The sequence below is a fragment of the Topomyia yanbarensis genome, chromosome 3 (genome assembly GCF_030247195.1).
Source record: "Topomyia yanbarensis strain Yona2022 chromosome 3, ASM3024719v1, whole genome shotgun sequence".
In the NCBI taxonomy this organism is placed as follows: domain Eukaryota; kingdom Metazoa; phylum Arthropoda; class Insecta; order Diptera; family Culicidae; genus Topomyia; species Topomyia yanbarensis.
The window spans coordinates 108,527,879-108,547,860 of NC_080672.1; the positions used below are offsets into that span (position 1 = coordinate 108,527,879).

The 19,982-nt window shown below is 37.3% G+C and overlaps 1 protein-coding gene across 4 annotated transcripts in view; it reads right to left on the reverse strand.

Annotated features, from left to right (window-relative positions):
• Window positions 1–10,263: 10,263 nt before the first annotated feature.
• LOC131690188 (protein Teyrha-meyrha) overlaps window positions 10,264–19,982 on the reverse strand; it is a 102,289-nt gene continuing 92,570 nt past the window's right edge. For 3 of the 4 annotated variants that reach the window (XM_058975763.1, XM_058975762.1, XM_058975764.1), the window contains 7 exons: window positions 12,599–12,825; window positions 12,334–12,525; window positions 11,934–12,246; window positions 11,587–11,836; window positions 11,316–11,523; window positions 11,156–11,230; window positions 10,264–11,026 (listed from right to left, as the gene is read on the reverse strand). In XM_058975763.1, coding sequence (XP_058831746.1) covers window positions 10,955–11,026; window positions 11,156–11,230; window positions 11,316–11,523; window positions 11,587–11,836; window positions 11,934–12,246; window positions 12,334–12,525; window positions 12,599–12,825 — 1,337 coding nt within the window. In that variant the 3' untranslated portion in view covers window positions 10,264–10,954. The remainder of the gene's footprint in view (window positions 11,027–11,155; window positions 11,231–11,315; window positions 11,524–11,586; window positions 11,837–11,933; window positions 12,247–12,333; window positions 12,526–12,598; window positions 12,826–19,982) is intronic. The other variant, XR_009305527.1, reaches the window with a different exon arrangement.

A 19,982-nucleotide genomic window follows, 5' to 3' on the forward strand; every position in this document is an offset into this window, starting at 1 on the left:
ACCTTGGCTTCGCAGTTGCATGGGATAACACCTTTATTTACGGTCGAACTAGAATTTGCTCATCATGCTACTTGCTCTTCTAAAAACACGTAAAGATGAGTCGGGCAGTAAATAAATATCTCAAATTGAACGAATTTCGCGAGTGTTTCAATAAAGTACAGGCTTTGGAAACTGGGAAATTAGCTTACTTTGTTGGCGGGTGTGAGCAGATCCTTGACTCCACAGAATCGATAGCACGCAGCTGCAACGGTAAGTTGGATAGCTAGTGTCAGCAATAAATAACCTTTCTTGCTAAAATATTCATTGAGTCTAATTTGGAAATAATTTATTGATTATTTAAAATGATTATCCTATTGGAATAACATCGATTGCACCCGGGAAATCGCTTTTCGTAATGGGAGGGTGATAGAAGGGCAGATAATGTTACAGATTATTTAGCTACGGTCTTTCTCGAGTGAGCCTGTGCTCCTATGTAAGATTGTTCTTTGATTTTGTGTTCGGAACAGAAAGGGGACGCTAACTGAATTATGGTGAATGTTGTATTCGTCTCTTCAAGTTTTCTTGTCTGGTTGTTTGCACTTCGATTGAGATTTAGTACACCATCTTCGGGAAGATAGTTAATGTCGATTCATTACGCGTAAACGTGAAAGATTTATTGCTGGGATATTGTTCGTTCATACCCTGTTCCATGTTGGGTAATACCCAACAATGATCTGATTGTGAATGCGTCTAGCTTTTGAACTAACTTCGAATAATTTGTAATAATTAACAAAATGGTGAACAATATTGAAATATCTACCTACTTCTTATTATCATTAAATATTTCCTTTGTCAAATCATCAAATCAAATCAGTATAGTCGATTTGATTGTTCCTTGCCAGCATACGTTCCGAATAACCCCAGAATGCACTTTGCTCAGTAGATGTGCGGCACTAAACCATTAACCGGTGCTAAATAGTCTGAATAGAATTTATTAAAAAATTAACACCTCAGTTTATGAGCTTTTAGTTAATAGCTCTTGATGGGTTTACATCAAGCTGGGTGCAACTGGTTTTGGTTCTCTTTCGGTTCATTCAATTCCTACCGTCTATCCTAATAACAACAATAAATACAAATCGCCCGCCTGTCGTCAAGTCGGTTTCCTCTACTTCTCCTTGGAAGTTTATCATTGACTGGGTGGAACGGATGGGACGGGAGGAAGTGTGGTTGCTTCGGTCAACAATCAGTACCACTTAACGCAGCGGGGAATTGATGTCCGACAGACAAGGAGCAAATATTTAAGTTGTGAAATGGATTAAGATGTTAAAAGTGGTGTCATTTGTAGGACTGCAGCTTGGCACTATTAAGGTAGTCGGAAAATTGTGGGCTTCATAGTTTACTGCATGAAGGAAATGGATTAATTTTTATTTATTTAACAGTTTTTGTGTGAAGTTTCCTGTGGTATTCAAGTGCTCAACTAACAATTTGCACTAGAAACACGCACATCTACTAATTTTTGAGAATTCAATTTGTTACCAAAGCAAATATATATATATATATATATATATATATATATATATATATATATATATATATATATATATATATATATATATATATATATATATATATATATATATATATATATATATATATATATATATATATATATATATATATATATATATCTCACATTTCACGTTCTTGGTTAGAGATAGATTATTGAAAATTGATTCGGAAAATTCCTGGAAAATATTGGCGTTCAGTTAAGTTCTCGTACAGAGCACCATGTACGTAACACTAAATAAACAATTTTGGGGAAAAAAAATTCGGAAGTATAGTTTGTAATAGCTATTATTTTTTTTAAGTTGTCGAACAAATGTATTTCTATGCAAAGGAATTTTGTCGTTGTACATATTTGGTATGTTTCAGGATGCAGTTTCCACGGTAGTTTTTTGGATCTGGAATTAAACTCCGAATTTATTTATCATGCTGTATCTCTTCTTAAGCGGCCCCTACACTGGAAAGAAATATTGCCAATAAATATATTGATAAGATTACTTCATTCTATCAATCCCATTTCAACTCTACAGTATAAATATTTTCAAGATAACCTTACACCATTAATATATTGATCAATATATGACTTATTGTCAATAGTTATGATCGTGTAGGGCCCGCTTTAGTGGAGAACAATTTGGGTAAAAATTATCTTTTCTCCATTAAGGAGAATATTGTTTGAAACCACAACCTAATTTGCGTTTCGACGTCGTCTCATCAGAATCCGGCACTAACTTAGTGGCCGGACCAAGCTAGCGCCGGAATGATGCTAGCTCTTTTGATGAATTCATCTGTATTTGTATATTCAATAAGAATACGTGAAGACGGCAGAATGACCGAGACTTCAATTTTGCTACTCAACCGGCACATAGGGCAATGACCATATTTTCATTTTGGTTCTATCATCACCCTATCCATATTAGGCCAATGGTTAGAGCAGAGCTGTCATCTTTGTTCAATGCCTTGGGTCAAATGGTAAACACTTCACACGCTAATTTCTTTTTGCCGAATCTTATCTTTTTTCGCGTGTTTTACCGAGTCCTACACAGTCGAACACTCAGCAAATAAAGCTTTTGTCGAAATCTCAGTTCAAGTGGCATTTGTTTTGCTGAAACTCGCAAAATATAACGTTGAAAACCAATAAATTATTGTCTCTTTGCTGAGAACTGATATCTCAATAAGGCGACAATAAATTATTGGTTTTCAACGTTATATTTAGCGAGTTTCAGCGAAACAAGTGTCACTTGAACTGAGTCACGACCCTCCCGTTATGTCATAGATATCACTCACCCCAGTTAAAAACTCTTACTAGAATATAATTTATTGGGGTTGGAATTTGCGTTTCGACACCGTCTCATCAGAATCCTACACTAACTTAGTGACAGGACTAAGTTAGCGTCGGTTTGATGTTAGCTCCGAAAAACGTATACACAATTTGCTTTTTCGTTTGTTTTTTACGTGACTTTATATAAAGTTTCATTCGTCACGTGACACAATTTGTGTTCCTGAGCAAGGGATGTCGCGCAAGAAAAGATGCTCATTTTAAGCTGAGCGATAAGATGAGACGAAGTCGAAACTAATATAGTTAGAGGTTTTGTGCGCTTCATGCGCAAAATGATTTTAAACAAACAACAATCTCATATAAAAATCCATTTTTATTGGTAGAAATTGAGAAAATCTTCAAACGGTCATAAAAATCGACCTTGATCTGCTAGAAGCAAACCAAAAATGTAGTTTTTCATCATTACTCGTCTACGAAAAATCATATCTGAACTCAGAATTCTCAAGTCGGTTTTTTAGTATTGTGCGCTTGCGACGTTATATGGGAAATTGCGATTTTTTCCCTTCAAAACGGTGTATCTCAGGATCCGCTCAAATTATATTGAGATTATAAGTGTTTCTTATGTAAAAATGTCTGAGGAACACGATGGCATTAGAATTTTCAAAATTAAAATATATGTATTGGGAGACAAAATAAATTTCTAATATTTTACTGAAAAAATCCCAAGTTGGCAGCACTGCCGCCAAAAATTAATATTTTTTCTAGACTCCTTGAATAATTTTTTTTCAAAAGCCATCTTGCGGTTTGATTCTAAAGTAAATAAAACCAGAGATGCATCAAAAGAAAATCAAGAGTTTTGGCAATTTGTCAAAACGGGGGGTGCTCTCATGACCCGACGGATGGTTCAATGGACACAAAAATTTGGGTTTTTATATATTGGCCCTAGATGAACAATTCCACCAAATTTGGTTCAAATCCGTTAAGGTCGATTACACCTGCCTTGATCACTTCGCGTGGAATGACCCATATAGTTGAGATCAATTATATTGTCTATTATTTGAGGTAGACAACTCTATTTATATTCTTCTGACGGAAAATTGTCGAGAAAACGTCTACAAGTAATGAAAAAATAATTAGACTCAGTCAACAAACCAGCGAGATATGACCTTTTTAGGTAAATATTCCAACTTTTATTTAATTTTTTTAATTTACACGTTATAGTTAACGTTAGGTAGACAACTCTATTTTCATATTTTTTCAGCGCAGCATATAAATAACACCTTTCGTAAATTATATTTATGTAATTAAATGGTAAAGTTTTTCTTTAAAACAGCGATGCGTATAAATGATCTAAATAGTCAATTGACAAACATGGCTTCATGCTTGAAATGTTGTAGATTTCATGTATGACCGCATACCGCATTCAAATCGTTATAACTTTCGATTCCGTCAATGAAATATTTTCAAACTAGCAGCGGATTCACTTGATTACTATATCTTTCGAATGCCAAGTACCAAATAAGTAGACAAATATTTTTTGTTTATAAAGATAGAACCAAATTCGTGGGTGTTTGCTGGTAGCCTTATGAAACGAGTCATAAAACTTCAAATCGCCATATCTCTCAAATCTCTCGATGGATCATTTTGAAATTCACTGAGAAGATGCTTGAATACTGTATCTTTCGAATGCCGTATGCCAAATTTATGATTATCTTTTGTTAATAATGGTATTAGACACACCGTGGTATCAGCACTCGATTCTCACGAACTATACATTTTTGTGAAATAATGGTTAGAATCAGCTGAATAGTATGTTCAGAAAAATTATAGCACATAACACAAGTTATGTTCTGGTTATAAAGTTTTAGTTCCACATATTACCGCATAGATGGCGCCAACACTAACTTTTCAACGGAAAGAGATAGAAAATAGGTATTTTCCACAAAGTTGTAGAACAGGCATTTTGTAGTAATTCTTCGGAACATTTCGATACTCTATCTCTCTTCTAAGAAAAGTTAGTCTAGGTGCCCTCTAGTGGCCACAAGTGGAACTAAAATTTTCTAACCAAAATATTTCATTATGTATTACAAATCTTCTGAACATACAATTTAGCTAATTCTAACCATTATTTCACAAAAATATATAGTTCTTGAGAATCGAGTACTGATACACAACCATACACTGCTAGGCCACATCACTTCGTTAAAATTTCAATAACTCCTTTTAACAAAGCCGGATTGACTAGCAGTCTTCGACACAGTTGTAGATAATTGAATTGTCTTTCTTATTTTCACTTACAGTGATAATACGATGCGTACAATGCCATCTAGCGGCGAAAATGAGAGCTAATGGATTTTTTCCATGTAAATTATCGAAAAAACTTCAGGCACGTTGGTCCGATAGCTAGACTTGTCCGATTTGCTTCAAATTTGGTGCAAGTACTCCTGGCTGGACTAGGAATCGATTCAGGGGTGGGCCGATTAAGTTTTCAAAAAATCATTATTTTTTTGGGCAGTCTAATGTTCATCTTAGCCATGCCAGGTGTTTGTCGTTCCCATCTCAGTTTTGAAATGACGGTTTTGTGCATATTTTTCACAACAATTTTAAACATCTTCCTGCTTGAAATTTTGTTAGTATAAGTTACTCTACTGATGGGATGTGATTTCAATTAACGGTTTGCGTACATTTAGCGAGCAATGCATCAATGGATGAGTCGAACTTGCTATTTAACCCGAGGGTGTCCGTCTTAGGCACAATTTCCCTACGCTAACGAAAAAAATGATTAGTCGAGATGCCTCTCGTCTCACTTTCGCTTGTCCTATGTCCAAGACCGGCAACAATTTTAACTTATTTCTTCGCAACGTTGCTAATTCAAATGATAATTGAATGCTCAAATCATATGCAAAATATGGGTTTTTCCGATAGCTCTAGTTTTCCCACAAGAGGTTTCAAGCTTCTATAGTAATATATAAGGAAACACGAAAATAAAAGCTTTAAATCCCATAAAAAATTCCGCAGTATCTCTGCATATCTCAAAACTAATGGTCGCGCAGCTTATTTTATAACGAACAGCTTTGTTGAATTTTGCATTCAACAATTGTATATTGATTAAGGGTTCTCCAACAAAGTTATTTAACTTTGAAGACCCACCGATTTTGTTGGAATTTCCTATTCTAAGCATGTACGAGAAAGACAGGCAACATATAACTTTATATGAGAATATCTTTTTACTGTAAAATCGGATCAATTTGCATTCTTCGGCAATTTTGATTCTTACACCTTAAGCTATATGTCTGCCAACTACGGGATGCACAAGATGATACTGGCATTTTTACTGAATTTATAGTTGTTTTTCATATATTTTCACAAAGCTGAAAATTCTTGTTAGCGAACTAAAGTTTTCGGAAAAAGCTCATATTTGATAAATCGTATGTGAAGCCAATTACCGTTGGATTAAACATTGTTCCGAAAAAAGTCAAAATTGTTGCCGGTCTAGTCCATCTTTACCGACAAAAGTATGCTCATATTCAATCCAAATTTCGTGTACCTACAAATTCGAATACGCTACTTAGTACAAAATCACGTGCACATGTTCATCAAAATCGCGTGCACATATTCATGAATCTCATGTAAGTACATGGTGTGCGTACACCTTGCGCACCCACAGGTTCGTGGCACCAGTTTTATCTTTCTCTCACTCATCATCACTAGATGTTTGAGCTAGAGTTTGTACATCGTTCGCTTCGGTTCGATGTTCGAGGCTAACCTGTCCATCGAGATAAAGCATGTTTGAGGTTGAACGTGTGCACGAAATGATGTACTTAGGTACAAACTTGTCGATGTTCATGGGAAGTCTACTGGTGGCACATGACTAACGAAAGATATTCGGAAGGGATTAAAGTAACCGAGATGGTGCCCAAGCAGAGGAAAAGATGAAATCGATTAGAGAATATTCATCAATTGCGCACACCTTTAGAGGTGGGAGGGCGTACGACAAAATGTGACATGTTGCGACATATGGCGAAGAAGGAGTGAGGTAGAACGTTACGTAACATGCATATACAGGAAGTTTTTAAAAAGAATTTGTTATTGTATATCACGAAGTGGACACACGCAATGCTTAGTAACCAACATCTGTACTCATCGTTAAGTCAAATAGAGATGAGGAAACTGAGTATCTGCGGAAGTCCACAAGGTGGTGTGTCGTCACCACTTATATGGAACCTTGTCGCCGATGATTTGTTGAGGAAACTTGATGAGCTTGAGTTTCCGACATATACAGTATGTAAAATAATTAAAGACGCCCCCGTTCTTCTCTATTTAATCCCATTACCACTACTCGACTGCCACGCTTTATTACGAAAACAAACTTATTTAGTTTTTGCTTTGTTGGCTTTGAAACGATAAATCAAAAATTTAAAGAATATGCTCATCGTACAATACAACAAACTTTTCCTATGACCGAGCCGGTGCATAATTGCATAATTGCAGAATTCTAACCAGTGCACTGATTTGATAATGCAAACTCACTTATCACAGGGCTGCTATTCAGCGTGCTGAGTAATATTCGTGTGATCTTTGTGAATCCGATTACGGAACTTCATATCATAACTGAATTAATGCAATGGCGTATCAGGATTTTTGGTTCTCCATACATAGATGAAGCTATGTACAGGGAGCTGAAACTTAAGGATGTGCTATTGTTTCTAACCCAGAGTGGTAAAGAGCTAAAGGCTTTATCAGTAGCGTCATTATGCCTTCAGGAGTGAAAATTCCATGCTGTTTATTGTTTTGTGTTGTGTTGTTATTTTCCATTACACCACCTTTTTTCACCTCCCTTTCTTTTAACATCAGAAAAATGATGAAACGACATGGCAAGGCACAAATCTCCGAATAACATGGGGAACGTGCCGATCGAGCCAATATATTCTGATTGTACATTGTTCGCCTGGGTTCGATGTTCGAGGCTAATCAAAACTTGTTTGAGGTTGAATGTGTGCACGAAATGATGTACACAGGTACAAACTCATCGATGTTCAGGGGAAGTCTGCCGACGGCACATGACCAGCGAAAGATATTCGGAAGGGGTGCAAAGAATCGAGATGGTGCCCAAATAAAGGAAAAGGTGAGATCGATTAAGGCCTATTCTTTAATTTCGTAATAATGAGGGAGTGTTTTAGTTTTAGGGATTTAGCGTCAAGCCGGCGCTAATCTATTCCGACAAAAAGTTAGTGTCGATTTCTGATGAGACGAAGTCGAAACGCACCCATGACTAACAATATACACAAAAGTTTCAAAAGAGCCATTTCGATGTTTTTTCCCATTATTTTGCCTTTCTCATGTAGAAAGTTTATGCAATCACTCTGAAAATCGTTAATCTAATCCCGACCCGGAGAGCCGAGTGTCATTTCTTTTAAAAATCGAAACAAAATTAAAATTATCGATATTTTATGCAATCTTTTGTATTTTAGCACATTTTTACCTTTTTCATATAGAAAGGTTATGCAATCACTCTGAAAATCGACAACCTAGTCCCGGCTAAAAAATTTTTTTCGATTGGCATGGGGTATTTGGAGTTTAACAGGGGCGTAGCTAGGAATGTACGGATGGGGTTTACCTCCACTCCCCTTTCGTTGATAACCCTCTCCCGTTTAAACCCCTCTTAGAACACCCAACAGGGGTGGTGTAATAACCACCCCCCCAGACCACCATCCCATCCGTCCCCCTATCCTCCCCACTGAACCACATCATCTTTATGGCACCACTATATCACAAGGCATACCAAATTAAGCTGGGGGTGGATCGTTCGTCGGTTTTTCTCCCTCCTCACACACCCACCACCGCATGTCAAAATTAGTTAGCAGGAAGACAACATTGAACTAATGCTGATTAAGCTAACTAAGTATGATATTTTATTTTGTTTCAAGTGCGTCACCGTCGACCCGCAGCTCGTCGGGTTCGTGGCTGGCGAGCCATTGTGTATAGGTGCAAAGTGTACTAAGAATGTAATAGACATTTCCACAATTATATTGCTTATTAGTCATAGTATGGAGAAATGAAAAAGGCACAATTGAACCGCTAGGTGTATAAAAACAGGTTTTTCTATAAGCATTCCAACAAATTGAAAAGAGTCGGATTTGTTGGAACCAATGCGAGCAACTTATTAGAATACATAAGTTCCTATCTTAATTTTTGAAATGGCTAAAAATCAGAGGTTGAAATATGTGCTCATTTTCACGACAAGCAGTTTATTACACATCCTTAGTACCTGCCTACTTTTCACCTTTCAAGAAATTGCGAAAGGTTGCAGTAGGGAAGCGGGATAATTTCGCAGCATCGAACCTCGTGATAAATTAAGTTCAAGAAAAACCGTTCATATATTACATTATAGAAAATCCACATTATTGCAGTATTTTAACTTTACGGATCAGTATCTACTCAGTTTTGTGAAGTTTTGCTTTTTTCGACAGTTTTATATTAGGCGCGAAATTATCATGTCACATTATACCGCGAAAAGATGAGGTCGGGGTCTATATTGTCGCGAAAATTTGGAGAGCAAACAATGTTACATCACATGTTTGTTTTTCTATTGCTGGTCGAAGTAGGTGAAATATCACCTATTTCTGTTCACGAACACGAAAATTTCAAACTCTACTAAAACCTATGTGTGCGTGAAGAAGTACTCATATTTTCACAAGTACAACAGCTTGTCATCGGCCAAAAAAGCTCCACTAATTTCTGGATGATATGCCCCATTATTAGCACAGCTGCAAAGTAACTATTTATACAGTAACTATTTATTTATTTGTTTTAACAAAGAGTTGAGTACGAACTAATTTCTAACTAATATAGCAATAAATGAGAGCAGTTGCTACGAAGGTCATAGTATCCAACGTTTAAATATAGCTATTTTTGCTTAAGGGCCAAAAGGCCAAAAAACGTTCTAATGTCCATTATGTATTACTTACCTTAAGTATATATATTCAATTTATGGTACCGCGTCTCCACTCCGTCCGTTTCATCTCACCAACTATTTTCTCATGTTTTCTATTGCCCAATTCCGGGAGTCAACGGATGTGTAGTCAAGAGACCAGGGCGGCATTTTTGCGCTAGCTTCTCTGTTGGACTATCAGTCTCTTGGTTCCATGGTTCACGATGGATTGGATTGTATTGTTATAACAATAGTGTTCAGATCCGATTCGGAAGGCTAAAACAAGTAATATTTGCTACCTGAGTTGCGGTTGTTTAATATACCGGATATCACGATATTGAGGTAGTATGCTTTTTATAACCGATCTGTTTCTGTTTTATATTTCATTTGAAACGAAACGGAGGAGTTTTGAACTTTACCAACGATGTCATTTCAAATTTGCTTTGAATTTTTCCGTGATTTTTCGAATCTACCAAAGAAACGCCTTATATTTGTTAGATTTTCCATCACATATTTTATTGACCTTCTTTAGAGAAATATTGACTTTGCGACTATAAGAAATTGGCATAAAAACAGTTTGAAATTTGCTTTTTTCATTTATAGTAATTTATTCCATCTAGTCTCATCGAGGGCAGGAGAAAGCTTGTGAAATAAGAAGAAGTGTGAAAAGAGTGTCATTTTACTATTTTCAATAATTTATCTTATCTTGTATCATTGGCTATTTACACAACAGGTTAAATTTAGATTTTGTTGTTTAACTAAAAGCTTTTCTCGATTATTATCTATTCAAGTATATATTGGCATAACAAGTAATTTTTACATACAATGTTTGTTTACTTTTAGAAAGATTGATAATGTGTTCTGCCTTATCGCTTGCTTCAGTTGGCTTCTATCACTGGGGATGATTTCATATCGTTTAACATGTTGGATAGCTTCTAGTTTTCAGTGATTGATTTTCAAAATTGAACAAAACTGGACATTTATTGCACATTGTTTTCGAAATAGTTTTGCTTGTTTAAAGATAAACAAGTAGTTTTCAACTAGCAAATATTTCAAATATATTAGCTCCAGATAGCTTTAGAGTCTGAATCTAAAAGTTTATTTCTTAATGTCGCGCAAAATGCAATTTATTCACATATTTCTACAAATGAAGAAAATAAATAGGGAAATAATGTAATAAATATTTATTTTACGATTCAGATCTATGCATGAATTTTTCTAAAGTCAGAATTTGCAGTGACAATTCTACAACGTGGGCAAATCTTGGAGGAGTCCTGTAACGAAATGAATGATTGATTATCTTAATATCTGTTGTTGTGCTCTGTGCCACGAAGAAAGTTTCCTTACATCTTTCAGAATAGGAACCAAATGTTGGTAAACATATAACTACGAATTGCACTTACCGATTCTGTGATCCAGCATTCCTCACACAAGTAGTGTCCGCAAATTTTTGATATAATCAAAGTCTTACATTTTTCCTGCATGAAAAATAAACGAAACGTAAACGATAAAAACAGGTTAATAAAATATATGTTTGTTTTAAAACTCGCAACACAAGCTAACCTTACATATGAAACATTTGTAGTGAGGTGATCCCTCCAGTTCTCGTATTCGTGCTTTGAGTTCTTCCAATACTTGCGCCTTTGAGGAAGGTTCTGCTGGCTCCGAGGTGCTCACGTATGAGTCGGAGTTGGGAGTATTGCCAGCCGTTCGGATCGACATGGAATCCGTTACGGAGTCGATTTCGACAGATGAGGTCGCTTCTTCAGTGCTATAAAAGGATATTCAACATTTGAAATTTTTTGGAAATGGTCAATGAATTTTGAACGTGTACCTGTTCTTTTCGTCACGCAGAATACTATTATTGGGACCACCGTTGCCGAGATGCCCACCCAGCGCAGTCAACGTGGACCGGTGTCGTTTGAGGCAGTCCTCGTCGTCCGTGTTATCCACGATTACTTCCTCGTCATTATCGGTGACCATATCCTGACTGTGATCATGATCCTGCTCGTAATCGACATCGATACGTTGATCGCTACTGGTCGGAGTCACTCGAGTAATAGAGTTATCGGAGGTGGCTGTGCCTAGGAAGATGGCGATCGCCGGAAGGAAGAAGCAGAGAAAAAATTCAAGCTTTATTTCGATGATCATTTTGTACTTGAACTCGGCTAGAATACTTACAGTTAAGTGGCAGGTTAAGTCTAGTAGTTTTTCTGTCCCAGTGCGGAACAATTGAGCTAAGCGAAGTGATGGCACTTTCCTCCATTGGAGGAATTTTTGTCATCGGGTCTGGCTTCAATGGCACATTGTTGTTGTTATTATTATTGTTATGGAGACTACCGTTAGTATGATGAATTACATTCGAAGTCATATTGATCGCCCCGTTGGATGTTTCATCCCCGTAACTCTCCACATCCACTGTTTCATCTTCATCCTGGGTAGAAGATTGACTGCTTTGCTGCTGTTGTTGCTGTTGCTGCTGATGGTGATGTTGCTGCAGTTGAAAAAAATCAATTTCAATCACAAAATGAGGTTTCGACTCGATGGAAGCTCGGTTGTAAACTCGAGGGGTGAAACTGACCTTCCTCACACAGTCCTCGATATGCTGAGCGATTTCCTCCTGCGTCCGTTGTAGCCTTCCATGGCACACCGGGCAAGATTGACAGTTAACATTCCCTAACTGCATGCCGAATCCATCTTCGCCATCAAATTTTCGCTTCCTCAATTTACCCCGGAGGCGGTCCTGTCGCTTGTTGCGTATATTTTTAAACGTCTGTAACGGTGGAGATTGGAAACGTGGAGATTCAATTTAGACATTCTCAAATCGTTTGTGGAAGCGTGCTTACCTCCCATCGACTGGTTCGGCCCTGAAGGGTGCTTTGCATCGCGTGCATGTCAACGCCCAGCGTTCGCCGAAGTTCCAATCGTTCGGCAGCGGAACTCATCTTGCTAAGTCGAGTAAGCTCGGCGGAGAAATGGGTCTCTAGGTCACTTGGTGCAAGCTGGATGCCACAGATGGGACAGGAGTTGGGTGGTGGAGTACCGACGAAGCTTTTCTTCGGTGGACCGATTCCTGTTGGTTTTGAGGAAAATAAAAAAATGTACATAAATGTCGATTCGTGTTGCTTTAGGTATGTGATTGATTCAATCCTTTAATGTGGACAAAGTACAAAGTTCTTACTCTTATTTTCGGCTGAAAAAGTAAAGATAAGCCATGGAGTATTGTAGTTCAAACTTTGCATACACATTCTATATAAAAATACCTAACCTCTACGTTGAGTTTTCGAAATAATTTTTCAATTAAGGGTTGTTTTTACTCATATAAAATAAAAATTTCTATTTTTCACGAAAAATTCCGCCATATAATGAGTAAAAACTCTCTTAATTGGAAATTTTGTTTTCAAAAGCTCACGTAGGGGTTAGGTAATTTTTTACATAGAATGTGTATGAAAAGTTTGAAAAAAATCGGTTAAGTAGCTTTTGAATAACATTTAACATCGCAAGTCGTGTTTTTCCAGAGACGTTCTACGAAAAGCATCGTCACCGAGTCGCTTGTCGATATTTTTGCATAGAAATGTTACAGAATGTTATTGCAATGATACATTATAACGTAGTACTTGGATCTATTCGCCTAGCTCAAATTTATAACAAAAATACACGAAAAATTGTTTTTTTCGCGCTGAAGCCTTTACCCCTCCCCCTTAAATATGCTGAAAATAGCCAACAAAATCGATACAGTTGAAACTTGCGGCAATTGAAACATAGTAACATACAAAAAAATTGGTAAAAAGTAGCAACAATTCGATTTCTGCTAGCTGAGCTGTTTCATTAGTTGCTCTCAGCCAACCGTGTGTGTGGAACGAAAAAATCAATAAGTAGTTCAATCATAATAATATCGGCAAGGCACCGATAGCTTGGTATCGATTGCATGCATACGTCACGGCTTAGTGCTAGCAGAAGGGGAAAGAATGGTCGTTCTAGGCGAGGATTTGTGAGGAATTTTTTGCCAACGCCGGCGGTAAAACATGATGATGAGTTATGTTCTATCAACGACCATGCGATAGACTTGGGTTGAATGCCCAAATCCTACCAGCAGAAGGCAAAGGATTCTTCACATATATTTTTGATCATGTTCATATGAGCCTGCCTGGTCCTAGTTTTCCGTGTTAAGTATATAACTGATTCGATAAAATATGACCGTCGCCGATTCAAATAAAACTTTTCAGTTGTGTTCGGTTTATGAATTTCCATGAATTTATCTGCTAGTTGCAACATTTTGGTACAAGAGCAATTTTGCAAAAGGATGTAGACGCTTTTGCGTGTATTACTTTCAACAGAAGTTTTTTTTCGATTACCTTATTTTATATAGGAAACTACCTAAGAAAAGTAGCAGGAAATGAACACTTCTGTGAAAAAATATACACACTGGAAAAACGTTGTGTCATTCTGCACAAAAATGTATGTGAATAATTTATATTACAAAAAAGTTTTTTAAAATTTTTATTGTATGTCTACGAAAATATAAAGGCAAGACAAAAAATTAAACGTAATTGCATAAGTAAGTTTTTAGCAATAATTTTATTTAAATGTCATACTAAACGAAAGAAAAACTGTTATTTTATTACAGAATATGATTCTACATGTCATTTCAAATCAAAATGCATTTAACAAAAATCCTCCAAAATGCGATAGTTACCGAGATATTTGAAATTTTACTCCAAAAAAAACACATGATTCGTGTTATTGTGCCCTTTTTGTAAGTTATTCGCGCTTCTCCATCACAAACGAGCAATAATCAAATGTTTATCGTTTTAAAGATTCTTAGTGATTTTTAGTGTATTTGGATTATGGAGAAGCTTTAAATTGAAAAGTTCTCCTAACAATAAATTTTAACATATTTTCAAAATTCATATTATTTGCAGTCAAAAAAGAAAATTTATTCATTGAATATGTTTTTGAATTTCATTTAAATCAAAATGCTTATAATAAAAAAAATCGAATATGTGTTAGTTTTCGAGATATTTTAAATTTTGGTTTTAATAAAAACGATTATATTTTTTTATTACGAACTTTTCATAAGTTTTTCGTGTTTCTTCATCAAGAACAATATTAAGATGATCATCAAATTTTCGTTTGAAAGTTTCATGAAAACATGAATTAAAACGTGATTTAACCATAAGGTCGATGATTGAACTGTAGGAGTTAAATCGTATTTTTATTTTTTTAAGTGGCTTTTAAATGGTCTACAGTATGCAGCGTGAAAAAAATTGACTTCTTTTTATCCGCTTAATTGTTAGTATTGAACCTCTAGAATGGTCTCCCACAATCTCGGTGGCCACACTGATTTTTTTGTTGTTTTAAACAGCCACGCATTAGGTATTTTTATTGCTGTCAGTTTTTCGAAAATTGGAAAAAATGGCGTCGCCCGAAAAGCAACTTCGCGAATTGATTTTGTGCAAGCACCTGGAAACTATCTGATCAGCACATTGGAAAACAACTCGGAATCGTTCTGTCAATGGTAAAGTCTTGCGATTAAACGTTACCACCAAAATCTGGGCATCGAACCGAAGGAGAAATGCGGTAAGAATGGAAGTTCTACTAGTGATCAGGCTCACAAACGGAATCCCAATGCTTCGGTCAGGGATATGACGTAAAAGTTGAATCTGTCCAAGTCTTTCGTTCAGAGAGCCAAGGACCGGAAGCGACTGCATACGTATAAAGGGCAGGAGGCTCCAAATCGTGATGAACGGCAAAATACGGTGCGAAAGTCTCAGGCCCGGAAACTGTACACCCACATACTGACGAAGCATCATCATGGATGATGAGACTTACGTCATGCCGGATTTTCAAGATTGATGTTCCGGGGGAAGTAAGGAAGCAGAAACTTGCAAAATTTGTTACTAAATAGGGTTACTGCGCCCTAATTCATCTTAGCTCCTTTATTAATCCCACCGATTTGACATTAGTTAGTGTAGTGTCTGCTATCTCTATTCAACGCATTAGCTCAAGTGGTAGGATGATTAAGGGTACGTTGTACTCGACTTTTTACCTGTACTGCTTCCTAGGAACGATGCAAAGATGATGATACCTATTTAAGCGCTATCCAGTCACTCTAAGTCGAGTTATCAATAGAAATAGTGTCACATCCTGACCAATGAGATGAATAAGAGTTCGTCTATCCTACATGATTTGGCAAAACGATCTGCTCGCGTGGCAAACGGAGTGCGCCATTCGTGACTACCGGGATTGTAAAAGGAGAGTTTTACCTCAAGAAATGTCTACAGAAGCGTCTGTTTCCTCTGTTGAAGCCCCACGATCTTCTGACCGGATCTAGCTTCGCGCCACCATTCAAATGTTGTTCTGGAGTGGTATGAAGCCAACGCGATCACTTTCGTGCTCAAGGACATGAGCCACCCCAACGCACCGAAACTAAGGTTCATCGAAAAATATTGGGTAATTATGAAACAGGCACTTCGGAAGCATCCCAAGGAGGTTAAATCTGAGGAAGGCATGAAGAAAAAATGGGTTCCCGTATAGAAGAAGCTGCACCAGATATTGTACAGACCCTGATGAGTGGAGTTAAGCGTAAGGTGTAAGCGTGTGGTTATGGTATTTAACTTGAATGAAATAAGTATGCCAAAACCGTACTAATGGGTTTTATTTTGTTTGAAAGTTTCAAAAGGATCGGTGCACTAGGTAATTTTCTACAGCGTTTTTCCCCGTTCTGCAATTTAATGTCCCCACTGTACCCCACTTTAAAAAAATAACTGATTTGGTAAAATAACATTTAAAATATCTCGAAAACTAATTCATTTCAACATTTTCGAAATTCTTTGTTATGAGCTTTTTAATTTGAAACGAAATTTAAAATCATATTTAATAAGACAAGTGTAATTTTGACTGCAAATAACTATGCCCAGGGAACAACAACAGAAACCCAACCAAACATTCCAATGCATCGCCGTATATATATTCGGGGCGAACTAGTTTTTTGAAAACACAACAGTTTCATAAATACGAGTTTTATTATTCATAATTTCAGGAACCTGGTCACAGTTTTCGTAAATTGCTCAGTTCACGAAATCGTGGTCTTTTGTTCATGAATTTATCAACGGATTTTTTCCGTTGATTTTCATGAATTTATCAACGGATTCCGTCCGTATTTTGAAAATATCATCGCTGCTTTTTTGGCCAGTAGGTACCAAAACTACTACAAGTTACCAAACAAGTGGAGAGAACCGGCGGCATTCATCGAATTTACAGCGTGCCGCTAACGCATGGATTGAAAAACTTTACCACCAATTGCCGATCCACGGGTTTGAGCATCGTCAGCTTATAACAGCCTTTAATCCGACTCGCAGAGAATTGTTTATTTTCGTTCCGACTTGTACCCCGCTCGGTAGACTCAAATGGCCGAGTGGATGGGGCGGTATAATGTACATACAAATGTCTTTCACCAATGTTAAATGGGAATTTTATTGTACAATCTTTCTCTCGAGATTTTCTACATAAATTCGTGCACCCGCTTATTCCATGCCTTTAGCATGATCGTTCTTTTATTGTATGCCGGGGGGTGAGCGCATTCAATGCCATATAGAGTTTGGAAATCGATGGAAGTCAGAGTGAATCGTGATTTGTCGAATTATATTCTAAATCTAAATTGCTATTTCGCAAGACTACCACGCCGACGGTAGCTTTATGTGCTCATCTGTTCAAAAAGTAGGTATACATAATTTGAGGATAACATTCGTAAATGTGAAACGGTTAGCAGTTTGTACTATGCTCTTGTAACTCGATTCCGAAACATGAAAAAGCATTCCAAATGATGCCATAAACGATGTGGTGTTTGTTACCATCTATTTCCGAGAGAAAGCGTGTTTAGTTTGGTTTAGTTGCAGAATGACTTTGCAACAGCTGGTGGTAAATCCACATCGAAATGACAAACCAGAACGAGGTCCGGAAAAATTTCCGGAAGTGAAATCATGCAATTGATGTTTACTTCTTTCGGATGGTCCCGAATATGAAAACGAAATGGAATAGGTATGATCTGGGCAACAACTGAGAGTAGCATTTGCGGACTGAAAAATTAGAAAATCTATAGTGGTTACAGTGGTTCTACAAAACGACATATTAGTCTGTTCTCTGCATACCCTTGAGTTGCTCAGAACATGGAACGCCCCATGACTAAATTCAAATGGGTAGAGCATAAAACACTTTCACGATAGATTTATTTTCAGCAATCCAAATCCGGAAGAATTGTGTATTTCCTCTCCAATTCGCCTTTTTCCGGTCATGAGGAGGGAAAAGGCATCAGCAAGCCGATTAGTATAATTGCTGGTTACAATTCTGATTTAGATCTACATGTGGTATGCACTCTTCACCATTCTCGAAATTGCCCGAACGATGGTAACTGGAAGATGGGAAAGGATTCTCATTACATTCGGTGCCAGTAACAGCATTCCAGTTTGAATTGGATTCACACCTTTCGGCAGCCCAGGGATGCTGATGTCGGCCGGCTGTTTTGGGGGGATGGAGTGGAAAAATCAACCGCAGAATGCTGTCACTTTGCATCGGTCGGGTGGAAAAAATCACGCGGGGTAGAGGAACAGTTTTTGTGGTCCCATGTAATTGGCGTGTTTTAGTCATTCGGTTAAAATACCGGATTGCGGGATGTGATTTGCTGCCGTGTTTATGATTTTTTACTCGGATGCCTCCCATGTATGGTGGTTCATTTGATTTTACTTTATTTGATGCATTGCCTGTTTGTTAATTTTTCAACTGCTGTTTGAGAGGAAATTGAACCGGTACTGACTGCGGTCATGGTTGTGTGCGATTGTGATAATCGATTATTAAAAACAAATTACTTTTTGATTGAAAAATTAGGTTTCTTGCATACGGATTTGCGTTACTCCAGCTGAGAAGTTAATTGCTTGATCGATTTAGCAGCGGGCACCCTACAGGTATGAGTTCGATTAAAAATCATGACTATTTGGTACGAAAAACCTATTTAGAATATTCTGATGTAATTGGGGTTAAAATAATTCGGTAAGAATTGTAAAATATTCCGTTAGGAAGCTTAAAGGGCCCTGTATTTAGGCATTCCAATTCTTGAAAAATTCAGAATGCTTTCGAAATTTGGACTTGTTCTTTATTTTATTCGAACGAGACAGATTCGATACAATGGTTCCAAGGCCGTAAGTACTATCCACAGGTGACTCCTTTCAGTTTTTTTACTAAATGGATTTCGGATACCATTTACTGGACAGTCTACCATTCTTTTGAAATAAAGGTGTAGGCGCTGCCAAAATTTTTCAGAATTTTTCCGAGTTTTGCATACCAATCGACTCAGATCGACAAATTGGATTAATGTCTGTATTTTCATCAAATCAAATCTTCAAAGACCCCACTGGCTGTTGGATTGTGATAGTAGCGGATTCTTACTACAGTAGTTTGTGTATCGACTAAGCCTCAACGTTTTGTTTCTCAATATCTTCACATCACGTTATAGGAGGGATTGTGCTTTTGAATTTTGGATTTCTTGCTCACTGTTCAACCTTCGCGGTATAATTGATTTGTCCAATCGTAAACAGATCCGAAAAAGCAACCCAAATAGGCATTCCTCCACAGCCACCCTTGATGAGTTCCTTTCCCGACTTATGGAGTTTTTTATTGAAAAACCCCGGGGCGGTGGATTGCACTGGTGTTGCATTTTCTAGCAGAAGAGCAGGCCACTAGACGGTGTTTTTCAATGAAAAACGACATTAGAAGTGCTGCTCGTGTATTTATCCGGGAGTAGTTCTTCTCCAGAAATCTTTTATTGTTGATTTCCTCTCCCGAAATCGATGTCCATCATTGTAAAGCTGTCCGGCAGCATCCGATATTCAGTTTTTTCTCGTGAGCTATTTAGCTCTTCACTAGTATTGTCCACTGTTTTTTACGATGGTCAAACCGAACTTGAATACCGCCGAAACTACCATACTCTCGTTACGCAGGTTACTGTCGATAGAGCTCGATAAGTCATGGCGTGATTGAACTCCCCCTAGTATCAGTGATTAAATTCTTCTGCGTACGTTGAAGCCTTTAGCTACTAACTTCGTCGCGGTCAACTCAGATAGTTCCCGACATCGAATTTACCGTACTACGACGGAGAGATCATCGATGGAGAATTTTTTCTAGATATGAATATCCCGTTTTTCTGAGACTTTATGTTACTCGTTTGGTATTAACGCA